This window comes from Phocoena phocoena, chromosome 13, assembly GCF_963924675.1.
Source record: "Phocoena phocoena chromosome 13, mPhoPho1.1, whole genome shotgun sequence".
Lineage (NCBI taxonomy): Eukaryota > Metazoa > Chordata > Mammalia > Artiodactyla > Phocoenidae > Phocoena > Phocoena phocoena.
In genome coordinates this window covers 17967615-17987382 of record NC_089231.1, presented here as the reverse complement: position 1 = coordinate 17987382, position 19768 = coordinate 17967615, and the positions used below count along the sequence as shown (strand labels likewise).

The window sequence follows — 19768 nt, the reverse complement described above, 5'->3', positions numbered from 1 at the left end:
ACAGTCTTTATTTTAAAGTCTATTTTATCTGATATGAATATTGCTACTCCAGCTTTCTTTTGATTTCCATTTGCATGGAATATCTTGTTCCAACCCTTCACTTTCAGTCTGTATGTGTCCTTAGGTCTGAAGTGGGTCTCTTGTAGACAGCACACATATGGGTCTTGTTTTTGTATCCATTGAGCCAGTCTGTGTCTTTTGGTTGGGGTATTTAATCCATTTACATTCAAGGTTATTATCAATATGTATGTTCCTATTACCATTTTCTTAATTGTTTTGGGTTTGCTTTTGTGGGTCTTTTTCTTCTCTTGTGTTTCCTGCCTAGAGAAATTTCTTTAGCATTTGCTGTAAAGCTGGTTTGATGGTGCTGAATTCTCCTTTTGCTTGTCTGGAAAGCTTTTGATTTTTCCATGAAATCTGAATGAGATCCTTGCTGGGTAGAGTAATCTTGGTTGTAGGTTTTTCTCTTTCATCGCTTTAAGTATATCCTGCCACTCCCTTCTGGTCTGCAGAGTTTCTGCTGAAAATAAGCTGATAACCTTATGAGAATTCCTTTGTATGTTATTTTTTGTTTTTCCCTTGCTACTTTTAATATTTTTTCTTTGAATTTAATTTTTGTTAGTTTGATTAATATGTGTCTTGGTGTGTTTTTCCTAGGGTTTATCCTGTATAGGACTCCCTGTGCTTCCTGGACTTGGGTGACTATTTCCTTTCCCATGTTAGGGAAGTTTTCCACTATAATCTCTTCAAATATTTTCTCAGTCCCTTTCGTTTTCTCTTCTTCTTCTGGGACCCCTGTAATTTGAATGTTGGTGCATTTAGTGTTGTTCCAGAGGTCTCCGAGATTGTCTTCAATTCTTTTCATTCTTTTTTCTTTATTCTGCTCCTCGGCAGTTATTTCCACCATTTTGTCTTCCAGCTCACTTATTCGTTCTTCTGCCTCAGTTATTCTGTTATTGATTCCTTCTAGTGTAGTTTTCATTTCAGTTATTGTGTTGTTCATCTCTATTTGTTTGTTCTTTAGTTCTTCTAGATCTTTGTTAAACATTTCTTGTATTTTCTCAGTCCCTGCCTCCACTCTATTTCTGAGATTCTGGATCATTTTTACTGTCATTACTCTGAATTCTTTTTCAGGTAGATTGCCTATTTCCTCTTCATTTATTTGGTCTTGTAGGTTTTTACCTTGCTCCTTCATCTGTGATGTATTTTTTTGCCGTCTCATTGTTTTTTTAATTTTTTTTACTGAGTGGGATTGTGTTCCTGTCTTACTCGTTGTTTGGCCTGAGGTTTCCAACACTGGAGTTTGTAGGCTGTTGGGTAGAGCTGGGTCTTGGTGCTGAGATGATGACCTCCATGAGATCTCACTCCAATGAATATTCCCTGTGGTCTGAGGTTCTCTGTTAGTCCAGTGGTTCGGACTTGGAGCTCCCACCGCAGGAGCTTTGGCCTGACCCTCAGGTGGTGAACCAAGATCCCGCAGGCCATGTGGGGTGGCAAAAAGAAAAAAAAAAAAAGAACAGTAACAAAGTAAAAAATAAAATTAGTCTATGAAACTAACAGATATGTTAGAAAGAATATAAAAATAAAAATGTATACGAATCAACAACCAGAAGGTACATTGGTGCCACAATAGTAAAAAAGAGGAGAGAAATGAAAAAAAAAAAGGAAAAACAAAGTTTTTTTATAAACAAGAGGGGAAGGCTTCCTTGGTGGCACAGTGGTTGAGAGTCCGCCTGCCGATGCAGGGGACACGGGTTCGTGCCCTGGTCCGGGAAGATCCCACATGCCGTGGAGCGGCTGGGCCCGTGAGCCATGGCCGCTGAGCCTGTGCATCCGGAGCCTGTGCTCCGCAACGGGAGAGGCCACAACAGTGAGAGGCCCGTGTACCGCAAAAAAAAAAAAAAAGACGAGGGGAAACGCCTTGGCTGTGGAGGGCGGGGCGTAAGCAAGGGTGAGGTTTGGTGGTGGGCGGGGCCTATGCTCAGGAGCCACAGGGCTGGAAAAGACCCTGGGGGCTGTTGGGGGTGGGTCTTAGGCTCAAGGAACAGAGGGGGCCCAGGTGTGCCCCCCACCTCTGGTCTCAGGGTGTGGGAGGATCTCACCTGGGAGACCACTAGGCTTCCTGGGCTGGAGTGGGCAGGGCAAATGCCCTCCACTCCTCTCCCACTCCTCCCGGAGAGCCCCTCTCCCTGCCTCTGCTGATCTCTCTTGCCTACCTCCTGTGCCCCAAAGGACCCACACGGCCTGGGTGGGGCCTTGGAGGACAGGGGACCAGCCTGGGAGCTCAGCAGGCTCCCTGTGCCTAGGTGTGTGGCGCAAACACCCTCTGCTCCTCTCCCACTCCTCCTGAGGGCCCCTCCCGCCTGCCTCTCCTGATTTCCCCAGCCTCAGGGGCGCCAATCCTGTCTGGTCTCTCCTTCTCCTCCCCATTCAGTCCCCCATTTCCTACCAGTTCACTTGGGGGTTCCTCCCACCTCCTTGGGCGTCAGAGTTCTCCACCAGCGGCCGGCAGGCGCCCTAGTTGTGGAGAGATGCTAACTTGGCGTATTCCCACACTGCCATCTTCTAAACATAGTGTTTGACATTACACATTTAGTGTTTGAAAAAGGAAATACTAAGCATGGTGGTGTGAGAAATAAAACATTAGCGTATGCGTCCTTCAACCCATCCCATCTACATTTTCAGTACTATTGCATACTTTTATCTTCCCTCATCTGGATGGCTTCTGTTTCCTCCAGGTTTATATTCATAATCCTGATCTTGCTTCTTTTCAGCCAATATTGCTGGTGGATAAATAGTTATAAAATTAAATTTGATCATGTTACTCCCCTTATTAAAGCCGTTAGATAGGAGCTCTCATACTTTACTGTATTAAGCCATCTAGAGTTTCATTAGGCGGATTCTGATCCATTCCAAGAGACATTGATTCAGGTCTGATACCAGGCCCAGGAACCCGTACTTTAACAAGCAGCCCTGGTGTTCTGAGAGAAGCACTGTTTTAATGGCTCCTAAGCCTGCAAGAGAAAGTTCAAAAGCCATAGTGTGGACATCTGTGCTCTCAGTGAACCATGCCTGGCATTCTTTGTCTTGGTCATCAACATCAACACCCATCCTGTGATGTTTCCTGCCTTTATCCTTTTTCACATCCTGCTATCTTTCTGCCCTTTCATACCTCAAGTTATCCCTTTGGTGAGGTTCTCCCTGATCACCCAAGATGGAGTTGGTACTTTCTCTGTTGTGTTTCTTTTTGTTTTTTGGCTGCATCAGGTCTTCGTTGCCGTGCACAGGCTTTCTCTTGTTGCAGTGAGCAAGGGCTACTCTTCGTTGTGGTGTGCAGGCTTTTCATTGCGGTGGCTTCTCTTGTTGCAGAGCACAGGCTCTAGGTGTGTGGGCTTCAGTAGTTGTGGCGTGCAGGCTCAGTAGTTGTGGCACATGGGCTTAGTTGCTCCGTGGCATGAGGGATCTTCCCAGACCAGGGCTCGAGCCTGTGTCCCCTGCATTGGCAGGCGGATTCTTAACCACTGAGCTACCAGGGAAGTCCCTTTTTGTTGTGTTTCTTATTGTACCTTCCAACTGCCCTTTATTTGTAGCACCATTCATCCTACATAGTAATTTCATTATTCATTAGTTTTGAGTTGCATGACTAGAAAATCGTCTTATTTATCTTTGTATCCTTAGTGCCTTGCACAAACATAGGTAAATGTGGAATGAATGAGTTAAACAGAGGAATGAAATTCAGAAAGTCTTGATTTTTTTTTTTACTTCATATTTTGTGTAGTGTAAATTGATCTGTACTGCTTATGCACCTTAGGTTCTTAAGCTATAGTATGGAAATAATATTTATTTTCTACCTTCCTTTAAACACCATTTATTCAATTCAGAGCAGAGGTTTATACAAAGGAAGCAGAATTAGTGGTAATTCTGGAAATAATTTTTGAAAGAGCAGCCACTTGAGACACTTCTTGAAGGTTGAATAGAAGTATGACTTGAGTGGCAGCAGTGAGAATGAGAAAGGAGCATGATCCTGGCATAAGAGATGCAAAGGTACGGATGTCTGCAACTGCATGGTTCTGGAAGGCACAAGTGGTTTAATTTGGTTTCAGTAGAAGATGCAGGGTTGTGGTTAGACATGGAATTGGGGGAGTCGGCAGCAGTCTATTTTGGAGGCTGTTTTGTGCTTTGCAAAGAAGTCTTTGCAAAGATTTTATCCTTGGGTTATAAAATGCTGTTGAAGCCTCTTAAGCTGGAAAGGAACATAGTCACATGGGAGGAGGACTGAGACAGAAGATAGACCATTTAAAGGGACTTAGTGTAATTTTACGAGTGAAGAGTTGATTAGCCACTTAAAATAATTTTATGAAGATATTTATGTTCTTTGTTCATCCTGCCAGGTACTCTGATACGCATGGGGTTACACAGGATGAGTAAGGTATAGTTCCTGTAGCGTACAGGAAAATGTAAATACATAAAAGAACTAATTATATAAATATAGCCAAGGCTCACAGGTTTGTGATATATAGTATAGAAAATGTTATGGGAACTGGGTTCATTGTGGGCTAACTTTCCCGGGAGAATTAGGGTCTTGATGGAAGAGAAGGGATTGGAGTAGAGCAAAGAAGAATATTTTGGGTAAAGAAATAAATAAAGGGATTAATGTGTGAGGGAGTGTGGTTATGGTGCTAGAGCCTGTTTGTTATAGCTGGAAACTATCTGGTATCAAATTGTAATGGGCCTTGAATGTTGTGCTGAAGGATTTTGCATTTTATCCGAGAGCATTATTTTCTAATTATGAAAATAATACATATTGACTATATACAGTTTAAGAAATATATGGAAATATGAAGAAAATGTAAATCTGATATGACGCCATCACAAAAAGTGGTTGCTATGAACATTTCCATGTATTTCTTTCCAGTGTTTGTCACTGTGCTCAAATGCATACTTGGGCACTAAATAAATGAAATCAGAATTGTACTCTGTTGTATAGTGTGTGTGTGTGTGTGTGTGTGTACGTATGTGCACATGTGTAATCTTATCTCACTTAAAATTGGAACATGGGCATTTTGCCATGTGGTTAGATGTGCCCAGGAAGCATGATTTATAGTGATTACAATATTTATTACATGGTTATGCTTATTTATTTCTTTATTGTTGGATTATTTTCAATCTAAAATAATGGACACTGTTTCACTGAACGTCTTTGTATTTCTGACTATTTAGGATAGGGTTCTAGAAATAAGTGTACTGGATCAAACAATCTTAAGGGCTCATGCTGTATTTTGCCAAATTGCTCTTCCAGAAGGCTCTATTTAAATTCATGCCTGCAGTGTGTGGGTCTGACTTTCATTGTACTCCTGGCTAAGTATTTTTTGTGTGTTTACTGTTTGCTCATTTTATAAGTGGTATCTTGTGGTTATTTAATTGTTATTCCTCGACAATTCATTTGAGTAGGTTTTCCCTTATATTCCTTGACTATTTGTCTCTTTTACTGTGAATTGCCCTTGACCTTTATGGTATTTTCCCGTTTTCTTTTATTTTGGTATTACTATTTTTTATATAGATTATAACTTCATTAGTCCTATTTCTGGCACATTTTTCTTCCTATTTCTTACTTGCCTTAACTTTTTATAGTAGTGAATTTTAAATTTAAGTGTGTTTGGCAAGTCCTTCCTCATCTTGAGATCTAGTCACCTATACTTTGACTTAGTTTTGATTTTGTATTTTCCATTTCTCTTAATAACCCATGATAATGGCAGTGTTTGGCAGAAGAGTGACATAATTAGATTTGTTCTTCAGAAAGCAGTCTTGTGGCCTGTGAAGGCTGGATGGGAGTAAGGAGAGACATGGGGCAGTGACGTCTGTTTAGAGGAGAGGAGATAAGGGTCTGAACATAGTGATGGTGGGGATAGATTAGAAGAATGATTCTCAACCAATGATTTGGGAGATGCAGCAGGTTTAGTGGGAGGGTGGAGATTAGGACAGATTAAGTACAGGGTTCTATGGGACATCCAGATACAAGCAGTGGGAATTGTGGGATTGAAACTCTTTCAGGAGCTGGTCTGGCTGGTGATGGAGATTAGGGAGCCACCTGCATATAGGTGATAGTTCTAATATGGGAGAAAGAATGAGTTTTCAGGGCAGCTGACTGAGAAGGGTGGTCAGAACTAGAAGGCTCATTAAGAAGGTGTTCTCTGGGAAGCTCTTTTTATACTTTCTCTCTCTTTCTGTCTCTCTTAGCAAAATCAACAATGTCAGAGATTATGGATATGGTCAGAGATACTGCAAAGAGATTAACGAGGAGAGGGACTGAAAAGTTTCCACTGGATTAGTCTACTACTTTCCTTAAATGTGGCTAAAAGGGGCAGTAGACTGGGAAAGAAATAGAAGAAGGAACATGGTCAAAGGATAACACTTTTAAAGACTCTAAGTAGACTTGAACATGTTCTCTATTGAGGGAAAAGGATTTATGGAGAGGGAGAGATTGAAGGTAAAGTAAAAAAGGAGGAATTTGATGGTGCAGCAACTTAAAAGGATGAGTAACTGTGATGAACGCATTATTCTTTCAGGTGGAACAGGTAGTATTACAGTCCCAGAGATAGAATTTGCATATAAGTTATTGAAACAATTTTTAATCTGTTCTATGAGTAAAAAGACTCCCTGCTTCAATAATTAACTTTCATTTTCTTTTTTTTTAAAGATTAATTGACAGTCTTATAATTGTTTCAGCGTAAAGTTCTTCTAATTGTTTAAGTTCATATCTTTTACATGCTGCTGATTGGCAGAGTTAGTGTGTTACTTTTAATGATACAGGTACCTAAAAAGACAGCTTAATAAGCATTTAAATCCCTTTGATTATTTATTGTTCATTAATGAATGCATGAAATTAAATACTTTGAATTATAGCCATCTTTTTAAAATATTTGTTGCAGGGAAATTTACCTAAATATTCTCATAACTCCCTGATGGTTCAAGCAATAAAGACAAACCTAACAGATCCGGACATACATGTGCTTTTCTTTGATGTGGAAGCGTTGATTATTCAACTCCTGACTGAAGAAGCCTCTAGGCCGAATACTGCGCTTATTTCCCCAGAGAATCTGCAAAAAGCATCTGGCGGTTCAGACAAAGGGGGCTCTTTTCTAACTGGAAAACGAGCAGCAGTTCTCTTCCAACAAGTGAAAGAAACTATCAAAGAGAACATAAAGGAACATCTCCTTGATGATGAAGAGGAGGATGAGGAGATAATGAGACAGAGGCGGGAAGAAAGTGATCCCGAATATCGGGCCAGCAAATCTAAGCCACTGACCCTGTTAGAATATAATCTGACTATGGACACAGCAAAATTGTTCATGTCCTGCCTTCATGCCTGGGGTTTGAATGATGTTCTGGATGAAGTCTGTCTTGATCGCCTTGGAATGCTGAAACCCCACTGCACAGTATCGTTCGGCCTCTTATCGAGAGGGGGTCATATGTCACTGATGCTTCCTGGTTATAATCAGGCTGCTTGTAAACTATCACATGGGAAAGCAGAAGTAGGAAGGAAGCTGCTGGCGACGGAGGGAGTAGGAAAGGGAACTTACGGAGTGTCCCGGGCGGTCACCACACAACATCTCCTGTCTATCATATCTTTGGCAAATACCTTAATGAGTATGACCAATGCAACTTTTATTGGTGATCATATGAAGAAGGGCCCTACCAGGTGTGACCATGATAGTTTGATTTTATTCTTATGTTTCAAAAAAAAAAGGAACCTGTTTTATTTTTGTCACTTCTTATTACCTTTTTTTGGGGGGTGGGGCGCTCTACACACCTTGACATTTTTGTGTCATCTCAGTGTTTCCCCTTTAAATTTTAAATACAACATGCATGACAAAATATAATCAAATTGTACAGTTTTATCTATACTCAGACATACTTAGTAGCTATTTAAAAAAACTTAGAATGAGGGAGTAGGTCAGAGTTTAGCTTTAACAAATTATAGACTAGCTCTTCAGTAAATATAATCTTAGATTGTATCTGTTTACAGTTTGCACTGACATTTAATTCAAATTGTATATTTGGTTAGAATGTGTGACCCACGGTGATGAATGGTAAGTGTTCAGTGGCTGGCTTCAGCATTTTGTGAGAAGTATAGTCAGAGTTTCTCTGGGAAAAGAGGAAACAACTTTTTAAAGTGCAGGAGAGTATTCTTGTAATATTTCTACATACTTAACCTGAGTTGCTATTTCTCATTTTCCAGAAGTCATGAAGACAACTTTTTAAACTCTGGTTTTATTATACTTTATTGAGAGCCGACCACATTTAGGATTTTTTAAAATCTAGCATACTAAAGTAGCACTTACCTAGTGTCTGGCTCTGTTGTAAGCACTTTACAGATGTTATCTCCTTAATGCCCTTACCCCTATAAGGTAGGTACTTTTATTATTCTTTTGCTACAGATGATAGAGCTGAGACACAGAGAGGTGAAGTAACTTGCCCAGGGTCACACAAGTAGTAAAATGGTAGGGCTGGAATTCAAAAGGAGGCAGTCTGCCTGTGGAGTGGAAGATTTCTTAATGCCTTATTACCCTTTTCAGATTGTAGGGCTGAATTTTTTGAAACTCAGTATATTGTTCCAAAAGTTCATTTGGACCAATGATGTGGGGTGGGCTGAAATATCAGCATGCTAATACTGAAGAATGAAGGGTTAATTATGATATTTATCTGTCAGTGGTAGTAGATTAAAGTGTTCATAAATATTTCTTAAACTAGTTTAAAGCATAAACCGCAGATGTAAAATTTTTACTTGCTATTTGTTAATCATTTAATTTTCTGTATTAAAATCTGAAATGGAAAATGTTAATAGGTACAAAACAAAAAATCCCTATCTTTTTGGAACAGCAAATTGAAAATGTTCTGTTATGTGTTTCTTTTGCAATTCATTTGGAACTAGAAAGCTTAATATTTTAAATGGCTCTGGAATTATGAAACTATGAATGTGTATATATACATGTATTTTCTTCTTCTTTTTAAAGGCCACCTAGACCAGGCACCCCAGACCTTTCTAAGGCAAGGGGTTCTCCTCCAACTTCCAGTAATATTGTGCAAGGACAGATTAAACAAGGTAAAATTAAATCTTATTAAGTAATTGACCTGACATTTCAGCTCTAGAAACTGAGGAGGCATAGCTAATGTATAATCATAACATTTTGTTTGTCTCAGATTGTTAAATAGAGAAAAGTTGTTATATTCCAGATGTAAATATGGATAATTAAGATGTTAGTTAAAAATAAATCAGATTTATTTAGAAATTGATAAATGAGCGTATTTCACATAATTTTATTGTACTGTCTTTGGCCTAATTTTTATGCATTAGGGGCACCTTAACTTGACAACGCTAGTGCCTTAATGTGTGTATCTTGAGTCTATAAGGTATGTCTATTTTTTAAACTACATTTAGAAATGTTTAAGTTCATATTTCCATACTATAGCTATTCTTGTGTCGTTTGCCAGTAGTTCATGTATTGTAATCCACAGTGGAAATAGTTTCTTTTTATTTAGTCATTATATACTTTAACTTTTTGTTCATAGCTTTTGTTTTGTTAGGGGATAGAAGAAAGATTGAGTTTTTCTTCCTTTATTTTCTTTTACACTCATTTTAGGACTTGACAAGAGAGTTCAGGGGGGAGTCACTTCTGCTTAGAGAGCTTTCCTTTAGGCTAAGTTGAAGGTTGTGCTTGTAAATGGTGACATTGTAGGATGTTCTTTTCTCAAAAAATTTGTTTAAGGTTTTAAAGAGTCAGTGAACAGTTCCGCAAAATTCGTTTGGTGAACAATAGGCCTCCAACTTCATGCCTACAGTTTTCCTCTTTCCTAGAACAAGTCCTCTGCTCTCTTAGCTGATTGTTTGTCCTTACTTTAATATCCTTAAATAGTATACTTGGTTTTTAGTTTTAGGTACTGTGTCGTAGCTTCTCATTATGGAAGATAAGCTACCCCACTCTCTGTGCCACTCCTGTCCTTCATTTCCAGCCCCATATGGTCACCTCTCTTATTCCCCTGTCTTCTCATCAAGCCTTTATACTCATTTTATAATAGTCTATATGAATATATATAAAAGTTTTAATTAGATAACTTTATACTTGTGTATGTGTGAAATACACACAGAAAAGTGCACAAAACAAATATGCAGCTCAGTGATTTTTACAAGCTGAACACCCATGTAACTATATCCCTGGACAAGAAATAGAACATTGCCAGTACTCCTGAAGCCTCCTACATGTTCCCTCCCAATCAGTATACCTTCCTCTTCCAAAGGTAACTACTATCTTGACTTTTAGGAAATCATTTCCTTGCTTTCCTTTATGGTTGTACCACCTAAGTTTAAATCCCTAAACACTATGGTTTAGTTTTGCCTGTGTTTTGAATTTTATATGCGTTCAGTTAGTCATGGAGCATGCATTCTTTTGTGTTTGGCTACTTTTGTGAGATTTATCAGTGTTGTTGCACGTGACTATAGTTTGTTCATTTTCATTGTTCATTTTATTGCTGTATACTATTCTGATGAATGAATAGACCACAATTTTTGGATCCATTTCTTGGTCAATAGAAACTTGGATTACTTCCAGTGTTTCATTTTCATAAATAATTCTGCTATGAACATTCTTGTATTTGAATCTTAGTGTATATTATAAGCGTTTCTGTTGTGTATGTAGCCAAAAGTGGAATTTCTGCATAGATTTATCTTCAGCTTTAATTGTGGATAATGTTAACATGTTTTCCTAAGTGAGAGACATATACATCCATCAAACTGGCTAAGGGGAAAAAGATGGAAATTGTTGTGTTAGCTGGGATATGGATCAGTGAGACCTCTCATATATAGCTGGTAAGATATCCTAGCCAACACTTAATATTTTCCATGTTTTTCACTTTAGCCATTTTGGTATGGCTAGTATATCTGACATATCAGTATTTTTATTCCTGATTAATATTTTTGTGTCCTATTTAAGAAATTACCCTGATATTTCTACTCTGATATGAGGATATTCTTCTTTATTTTCTTTTGGAAGCTTTCTTATTTTACCTTTCTCATTTAGGTCTATAGTCTGCCTAGACCTTAATTTTGTGTATTATGTGAAGCAGGGGTCCTGTTTTGATTTTACTTCCATATACCAAATTGGTACAGCATGATTTATTAAAGAGATGATTCTTTCCCCACTGCTTTGCAGTGCCATTTTTGTCATAAATATAATGTCCTTATATATGGTAGTCTATTTCTGAGCTGTTTGAGCACTTTGATTTGTTTGTGTATCATTGTGCCTTAATTACTGCAGCTCTGTAATAAGACTTGATATTTAATAGATCAAGTCTTCCCACCCGTTCTTCTTAAAGAATGTCTTGACTATTCTTGTCCTTTTGAATTTCAGTATAAACTTTAGAACTGTTTTATTATTATCACAAAGGCCTATTGTGATTTTAACTTCGATTTTATTGAATTTGTAGATCATTTGGGGGAGAATTATTATCTTAATGGGGTTCACTCATTTAATCCATCAACTTGATATATCTCTACATTTATTTAGGTCTTATTTAGCTATCATAACTCTGTATAGTTTTCTATATAGAGGTCTTATATTTCTTTTGTTAGATTTATTCCTAGATATTAGATTTTTAAAATACTCTATTTAATATCTAACTGATATTAAATTTCTTCATTTTCTGAGCCCCTGATATAGAAATGCAGTTGACTTTTGTATATTGACCTTATGTCAAAGAATCTTGCTAAATTCACCTATTAAAGGTAATACTTTTCTGTAGATTCTTTTGATCATATGGACAATCATATGGAACAACTTTTTTATTTCCAGTATCAAAGGGAGAACTTTTAAGATTTCATAATTATGATAATTCCTATATGCTTTTACAGATAATCTAAGAAATTAACTCTTCTGTTCCTTTGTTAAGTGTTTATCATCAGTGTATGTTGGATTTTATCATGCTTTTTCTGTATCTATTGAGGTGACTATATAATTTTTTTTACTCTATTAATGTGATGAATTTACAACCCAATTTTGCATTCCAGAATAAAACCAATCTTGTGATGTATTATTATCTTATATATTGTTGCATTTAATTTAATATTTTTTATTTAGGAAAACGTTTTCTTCTAATATTTATGTAAGGTTTTGCTTTATTCAAGTTTTGGCAAATGGATTGGGGAACCTTCCTGTTCCATTTTTAGGTAGAATTTGTTTGAGATTGGCATTAATTATTTCATGAATGTGCAGTGGAATTTGCTGGGGTTAGACCTAGAGTTTTCTTTGTGGGGAGTTGTAAAATTCTGGGTTCAGTTTCTCTCATTGTTATAGAACTTCAGATTTTCTGTTTCTTTTTGTGTCAGTTTCATTAAGTAGTACATATTTAGGGATTTTTCTAGTTCTAAATTTTCAAATGTGTTTGCATTTGAAAAGATAACATCTTATCTTTTTAATTTCTGTAGTATCTGTGGTGATGTCTCCATTTTTATTCCTGATGTTAATCATTTGTAGCTTTCTTTTTCCTTGATCAGTCTTACTGGGGCTTTATCAATCTTTTTAATCCATAGTGCCTTTGTTTATCCTTTCGAATGCATATTTTTTCCTGTTTCACTAAATTCCGCTCTTCTCCCACTTCCTTGGGATTCAATATGCTGTTATTATTAATTTTTTTAATAAGTTTATTTATTTTATTTATTTCTGACTGCATTGGGTCTTTGTTGCTGTGTGTGGGCTTTCTCTAGTTATGGCTAGCGGGGGCTACTCTTCATTGCGGTGCGGGGGCTACTCTTCATTGCGGTGCGCGGGCTTCTCATTGTGGTGGCTTCTCTTGTTGCAGAGCACGGGCTCTAGGCACGCGGGCTTAAGTAGTTGTGGCTCGTGGGCTCTAGAACACAGACTCAGTAGTTGTGGCACACAGGCTTAGTTGCTCTGTGGCATGTGGGATCTTCCCGGACCAGGGTTCAAACTCATGTCCCCTGCATTGGCAGGCGGATTCTTAACCACTGCGCCACCAGGGAAGTCCAGTTATTATTAATTTTTAAAAACTTTTTACGATTGATGGTTACTTACTGATGTTGAATTGAAGTTAGAGCAGACATCCTTGCCTCATTCCCAATCTTAGGGATAAAGCATTCAGTCTTTTACTATTAAGTATGATGTTAGCTATAAGTCTTTCTTAGATGAGCTGGATGTTGAGGAAGTTCCCTCCTATTCCTAGTTTGCTGAGATTTTAAAATTGTGAATGGATGTTAGATTTTGTCAGATGATTTTTCTGCATCCATTGAAATTATCAAATGAATTTTCTCCTTTATTTTCTCAGTAAGTCCAAGAACATTGACTTCTGAATTTTAAGAAACCTTGCAATCCTGGGGTAGATCACACTTGGTCATGATGAATTATCCTTTTTATAGATTATTGGATATAATTTGCTAAAATTTTGTTAAGAGTTTTTATGTGTATGATCATGAGGGATTTGGGTCTAGAGTTTTTCATTTCAATAATGTGTTTGTTCAATTTTGGTAACAGGATAATGCTGGTCTCACAGAATGACTTAGGATGTTATCCCTTTTCTTGTGTTTTCTGGAAGGGCATGTGTAGAATTGATACTATTTTTTACTTGTTTGATCTGTTTTACCAGTGAGAATATGTGGGCATAGGGTTTTCTTTATGGGAAGATTTTTTTAACTACAAATTTAAATGGTTTAATAGATATAGAGCTATTTAGGTGTTTTTTTTTTTTTAATTCGTCTTGGGTGAACTTTGGTAATTTGTGTCAAATTTATTGGCAAAAAGTTGTTTAATATTCTCTTATTTTCCTTTCAATATCATATCTGTAGGATTTGAAATGACATCCCCTATCTCATTTCTATTATTCATAACTTATGTTTTTTCTCTTTTTTCTTGATCAGTCTAGCCAGTAACTTAGCAGTTTTGTAGTTCTTAACCAGCTTTGGGTTTCATCAGTTTTTAATGTTGTTCTTCTGTTTTCTATTTCGTTTATTTCTGCTTTGCTTGTTATTATTTCACTTCTTTTCCTTTAAATTTGCTTGTATTTTTTTTTTTTTTTTTTTTTTTTTTTTTGCGGTACGCGGGCCTCTCACCTCTGTGGCTCCTCCCGTTGCGGAGCACAGGCTCCAGACGCGCAGGCTCAGCGGCCATGGCTCACAGGCCCAGCCGCTCAGCGGCATGTGGGATCTTCCCGGACCAGGGCACGAACCCGTGTCCCCTGCATCGGCAGGCGGACTCCCAACCACTGCGCCACCAGGGAAGCCCTGCTTGTATTTTTTATTTTTATTTTTTTAGAGTAGAACCTGAGGTCATGGATATAAAACTTTTCTTCTTTCCTGATATAGGCAGTCAGCACTACAAATTTACCCTAAGTACAGCTTTAGTAGCATCCCACATATTTCGATATGTTTTCCTTTTACTTTTTCTTTCGACTTTTTCTTTTATCCCTGGGTAATTTATTATTGAGTTAAATTTGCAAACATTTGGGAACTTTCCAAGGATCTTTCTGCTATTGATTTCTAATTTATGGTCAGATAATATACTTTGTATGGTTTGGATTCTTTGAATATTGAGGCTTGTTTTATGGCCCTAAATATGGTCTTTCTTGGTCAGTATACTGTGTGCACTTCAGATGACTGTGTATTCTGCTCTTGTTGGGTGGAGTGTTTTATAAATATCAGGTCACGTTGCTTAAGAGTATTCAAGTTTAGCATATATTAGCTGATTTTTCTGCCCACTTGGTTCTATCGTTTAGATAAGGGTATTGAATTCTGCAGCAGTTGTGGATATGTTTATCCCTCCCTGCATTTCTATCAGTTTTTGCTTAATATATTTTGAAGCTCTCTTTATTGGGTGCATAAACCTTTAGAATTGTTATTTCTTATTGATCAACAATGCATTATATATTTCACCACCATGATGGTATTGAATTTGCCCCCTTGGCCAGATCTGAGGATTTTAAAGTTGGAGTGCTTTAATGTTGCTCCTCTCAGAAAAGCCTTGAGTCTTGAGAGCAGCGAAGAAGGAACTAAAAATTGTCTTTTTCTAAAGCATTTACTTAAGGTGATAGATTTAGGAATTTCCATTTAGAACAGCACAGACGCTTGTCTTATAAAGTAAATGAAGGTTAGCAATCTGTACTGAGAATTACATAGTAAAATGCTTTAGGATGGCATTATAAAACTCATTTTCTATTTGAATATTGAAATGTAATATTTCTTTAACATATATTTGTTAAGCACTTTTGTTTTTCCTCCAAACAACTCTATTTGGGGTACAGAGAGATTAGTCTAGTGTATACTGTCTTGAATAGTTTATGTCTATCTAGAAGATAACACACGAACATAACCAATGTAGGGTAGGAGGTGGTGCTGTACAGATAAAGGGCTTTGATTCCTTGACTGCTCTTCAGCAGAGTATTATTTAGTCTCATCTCTTTACTCTGACTTCTTTTACACTGGTTTTCTTTTAAACATTTTCATCTTTCCTTATGTTTTCTTTTCCTGACTCCCACTGTAGCCCACATTGACTCACAATCTATTTTCAAGTTGGATTGCAAACATGAATATGCTTCTTTTCGATAAACTGTCACTTTATGTTGGTTAATACTTGTTCAGCTCCAAAATAATCTGTATGGAATAAAGACTTTAGCTGGGAATTGGACCTTTTACAGGCATTTGGGTCTGAGAATAAAAATGATATAGTTTTGCTAACATAATTTCTCATAAACAATATCAGGGTATTTCATGGGCAAATAATTTCTTCACAAGAAGTTTATTTTGTCTAGCAGTTGGCTTGTTAATTCAGTGTTTTACAATAATTAACATTTACTGACAGTCGTACTTTTTGATAGAGACAGTATTCATTGATTAGATACTTGATTTTGCAGTTTATAAAATATCTCACTTGAGGAAGGGATCAGAGATGTCAACCAAGTAAATTTTTGTTCATGGTCATACATCCCTGAGTCTGCCCATGGCTTTAGGCTTTTCTATATTCTGACATATTGTACTTCTCTTTATCAATGCAGTAATTTCACAGCGAAAGTCTTTGGTCTGTGCCTCTTGTGCTTATCTTGACTGTGACCATATCTTTACGTTAATGGTTACATCTTTACTCAGGGGTAGGTGTGGAGGTAAGTCTAGGCAACTTAAAGTTATGTTACATTATTTGCAATTTTATTTTTAAGAAGTGGATCCAATTTAGGTTGTCTAAACTTAGAAGTAAGAGGTAGTTGTTCCTAAATTATAACCAATAGTTACTCACCATCCTTTTCCAGGATCTATAGCAAAAAACTAGGAGTACCCATGTCAGGCTAACGAAGAGGCCTGCGAATCCCTTAAAATTTTGTGTTTGAACTTATGTGCCCTTTAAAAAAAATTGCTATAGCTATAATTTAATTGCAGAAGCTCTAACTTTGGTCTGCTTTGGAAGCTCAGAGGGCAGGGCTGTTTTTTCTTTTTTGTTCACTGATCTGTCACAAGTGCTTGGAACAGTGGCTGGTACATAGAAGGAGCTCAGTAAATATTTGTTGATTGAATGAATCTATAGATACCTACTCTTTATGCTTCTAGAGTCAATATGTCAATAACTAGGAGCTGAGGCTGTAAGGGCTGACAAGAGATCCCTGCCTTCAGGGAGCTTATATCTAGTGGAGGAGATCCAGAGGAGTGCAGTTTATGATTTTAGCTGGCTGCTTATTTGCTTTTCCTACCAGAGTCTGAGTACTTTGAGAGCAGCATCTTGGTCTAATCTTTATGTTTTTATATGCTTAGCTTAGTACCTGGCATGGAGTAGGCACTGATTACATTAATCAAATGAAAGAAAATTTTGATAGCCTTCATATGTCTAATTCAAGTTAGTCTTTATATTATAATTTTATCTTTCACTATGATGAACTCTCTCCACATGGTTTTTATCTTGCTCATTTATTTATTTTGCATGTTAATGGAGACCTTTTACAAAAGGTTGTGTTTCTTTTGGTTTTTCTTTGTTTTGACTCTTTGGTTGAAGTTATAGGCCAACATGAAACTATCACTCCCTCTGAACTTACTCCAATTCTAATGTAATCCCGTGGTGATCTAGAGGCGAAGTAGAGTAACTGTATTTTTTAAACATTATCAACACTTTCGTATTTTGCCTTGATGCATATCTGTCTGTTTGTCAGAGTACCATCTTGGGCTGTTTACTCATTCTGATTTACGGTAGCTCCTCCTCCTTTCTACTTCCTGGAGCTTTGTGTTCCCTTAGTGCTATTTGTGCTCTTCTCTTACCGTGTTTTAAGGGTATCCTTTTTTCTTTATGATGTTTGGTTAATGATTTATCCTAATGCTTCATGTTGATTTAAAAGATGATGAGAATGCCTGTCTACCCAAGATAAAAGTGTAGACATAAAAGAAGTTTACAGAAAGGCAGATGTTGCTCTAAGATCTCTGTATTAGGTGGCATACCCAGTGTGGAAGGCCTTTGTATTAAGTACATGGTGACTGACTCTGTTTCCTCATTGCTAATTTTTTCATGTTTTCTCCTCCTCTATCCTCTCCCTCTCAAAGCTTCATGATTCTCATATAACACTTCAGATAAAGTGATTCATTGTAAAATAATTTTATCTATCTTTTTAGTGTTTAGCTTTGAAAAAACTTCCTTTTTCAGCGTTGCATTTGGTTTTCTGTACCTTCTAGGTTATCTTTTTTTTTCTTCTGAAAAGTGTATTGAGAGGGCCATTTGTGTATATCTGCCGGGAGGGTAATGAGGTTTAGACCAATATGTAGGGAGCACTTGCTACCAAAAGTATGTTTGCTTTCTCCCCTATATAGATTTTTCATATCACAATGGCGATTGGCAAAAATGGAGCTTAGATTTAGATTTCAAAGGAAGACTGAGGTAGACCTGTTCAAAGACAGAAACCATGGCTATTGTCATTTTGAATACTTCTATATATGCCATTTAAAGGGAAACCAGAGCATATGTGTGCACATATATGTTGTCACACATGTTTATCTTCGTCTGTCTTTTCATGTGAGAGTAAGCCGTTGTGAAGAGGCTCTTAGCTGCAACATTACCTAAAGAACTTTCTCAGGTAAAATAAGAGAACTTGTGTCAGTTCTGTCACCATTTTGAAGCTGGGCTGAGACCATTTTCCCTTGTGTTTTACTGATCCTTAATAAGAGGAGCAAATTGGTATGAGGAGCAAAAAGTTGACATGGCAGCTTTTCTATTACAAGAAATTAAATGCTTGCTTATGATTTATGGTATAAATCTTCGATGTTCAGTGCCATACATAAATTATTCAGATTTATTATGTGTCATTAAATCTTGAGCTTTTTATTATGGTAGTGTACTTTTTTCTTCTAATTTCTATTGCTGACTTTTCTATATGTGGACAGTTTTTAAAGCTGTAGTAGAGTTTAATTTCAGTATTCTCAATGAATTATGAAAACAGTTCTAGATTCTGCAGTTTCAGTTATGAGGTAGTCTGACTAAAGTATTTCTTGATGATGGTGCAGAGATTTTTAAAGCATAGTAAATCTGATTCCTTGATTTCTATTACAGTATTTTTTTAATTTTAAGTGCCCACAGAATTTATTAAAGGAAAGTGTAAAAGACTTTTTCTACATTGCAATACCATTTAAACAGGACTCCAGAAATATAATACTCAGAGCATCTGTTTATTTCTCTCATTACAAATAAAGCTATATATGTTGAACATTATTCTATTAAGACATATTCTAGCAGTTTTGCCAGTAGCATTTCTAGTGTCCTTTTGACTTGTGATTTAGGGAAAACATTATAGTTTAATCCCACTCCTTATTTGACCTAGCTAGGGAAATGATCACTGATTCCTAAACTTTGGTTTGTTTGTATTGAATTTTTTCACCTTACCATTCTAGTGTCCTTTCAGAATTAATGATAAAGTCAGACAAAGTTAACCCAGACTTTTCAGGAATAATAATTTCTCCTTTATTTAAAGTGAAATTATAGAAAACCCCAGCTGTTGGAAACCACCAGAGGAACTTGCTCAACAATTTTGGTGGCATGAAAGCTAAAACCTGTAAATTTACTCCTTGCCACCAAAGGCTTACCAACTTTTTGCATGGGTAATGGAATATTTTATAGGCCATAATTACTGAATTTGTATTTTAAAACGATTTAAAAATGAGAAATTATTCAATGGAATATATAGAAATATTGCAGATTACTTTGCAAGATTACAATGGAATTCTTAGATCTTATGAAATATACAATTGAGAGTAATTCTAATACTTTCATAAGTATAACATTATAAAGTACTTGTAATTTCATAAGGAACAAAAAACAGGTCTGTTATAATAAAAAGAATGATAATTTCCCAGATAAAATTTTCATGTGTGCAAGAGGTGCTTCTTAGGGTATATGGAGTTGGATTTTCTGTTTTTTATTACTGCTCATATACTTCTTTTAGTTCTCCGGTTTACCTCACACGTGTCTGATTGACATTATGATGCATTCGTGAGGAAATTATGAAAAGTTGTTTTCATGCAACTGTCCTGTAGTTACAAAAGAACTTCACTGCATGAAAAGCAAACATATCATTCAGCAGACAATGCTTAATCTGTTCAGGAGCCCAAACCTATTGCTGTTCAAGGACAGAAGAAAGGAGAGGGATTAATTTGAAGATGCTTGTGCATGACATATGGTAATTTCTCCATAGGAAGGAGGTGTCAAATGGTGACCTCTAAATCTTAACGTTGACCTTCAGTTGTAGA

The 19768-nt window shown here is 36.8% G+C and overlaps 1 protein-coding gene across 2 annotated transcripts in view; it reads left to right on the top strand.

The window, feature by feature from the left end:
• The window catches only part of WDR7 (WD repeat domain 7), a 351427-nt gene that overhangs the window by 82403 nt on the left and 249256 nt on the right, over positions 1-19768 (top strand). For both annotated transcript variants that reach the window (XM_065889408.1, XM_065889409.1), the window contains exons 14-15: positions 6930-7699; positions 9015-9103. In XM_065889408.1, coding sequence (XP_065745480.1) covers positions 6930-7699; positions 9015-9103 — 859 coding nt within the window. The remainder of the gene's footprint in view (positions 1-6929; positions 7700-9014; positions 9104-19768) is intronic.